This window comes from Myotis davidii, unplaced genomic scaffold (genome assembly GCF_000327345.1).
Source record: "Myotis davidii unplaced genomic scaffold, ASM32734v1 scaffold13, whole genome shotgun sequence".
NCBI classification, from domain to species: Eukaryota; Metazoa; Chordata; class Mammalia; order Chiroptera; family Vespertilionidae; genus Myotis; species Myotis davidii.
This window is the reverse complement of record NW_006286243.1, coordinates 492,599-493,013: the sequence shown is the minus strand read 5'-3', so window position 1 is coordinate 493,013 and position 415 is coordinate 492,599. Positions and strand designations below refer to the sequence as shown.

General features: G+C 48.7%; 1 protein-coding gene across 1 annotated transcript in view; it reads right to left on the bottom strand.

Moving 5' to 3' along the window:
- Positions 1-415, bottom strand: part of CDCA3 (cell division cycle associated 3) — a 4,002-nt gene that overhangs the window by 2,786 nt on the left and 801 nt on the right. Inside the window, exon 2 of the mRNA XM_015559942.1 lies at positions 246-297. Coding sequence (XP_015415428.1) covers positions 246-297 — 52 coding nt within the window. The remainder of the gene's footprint in view (positions 1-245; positions 298-415) is intronic.

Genomic DNA, 415 nt, shown 5'->3' with positions numbered 1-415 from the left:
GACTCCGGTCTCAGCCCCCACCGCGACCATGTTCGACCTCGGACTCCACACCACCCGATCTTCCCAGATCCCAGCTAAGGAACCTCCTGGCCGCTGGAGCAAAATGTTCTCTCTATCTCTCTCCCTTCCTCTCTGTAAAAAATCAATAAAATATATATTTTTTAAAAAGTGGGGACGGTGCAGCTGACAAGGCGGCTCATTCCGGGCCTGCGGGGCCTTCTAACTCACTCATTTATTTAAATCACTTATCCGTCTCAAATTCTTCACTCAGCTCTTTCACCAGCGGGGTTGTGAGCTCTAGAGGAGAGACGTGAAGTGAGATAGTGACTCCCTGATACAAATTGTTCAGCAAAGAGGAAAAAAATACAGAAGCCTTAGGATTCATGCCCTGGTGGGTGAGGAATTGAGAAGAGGG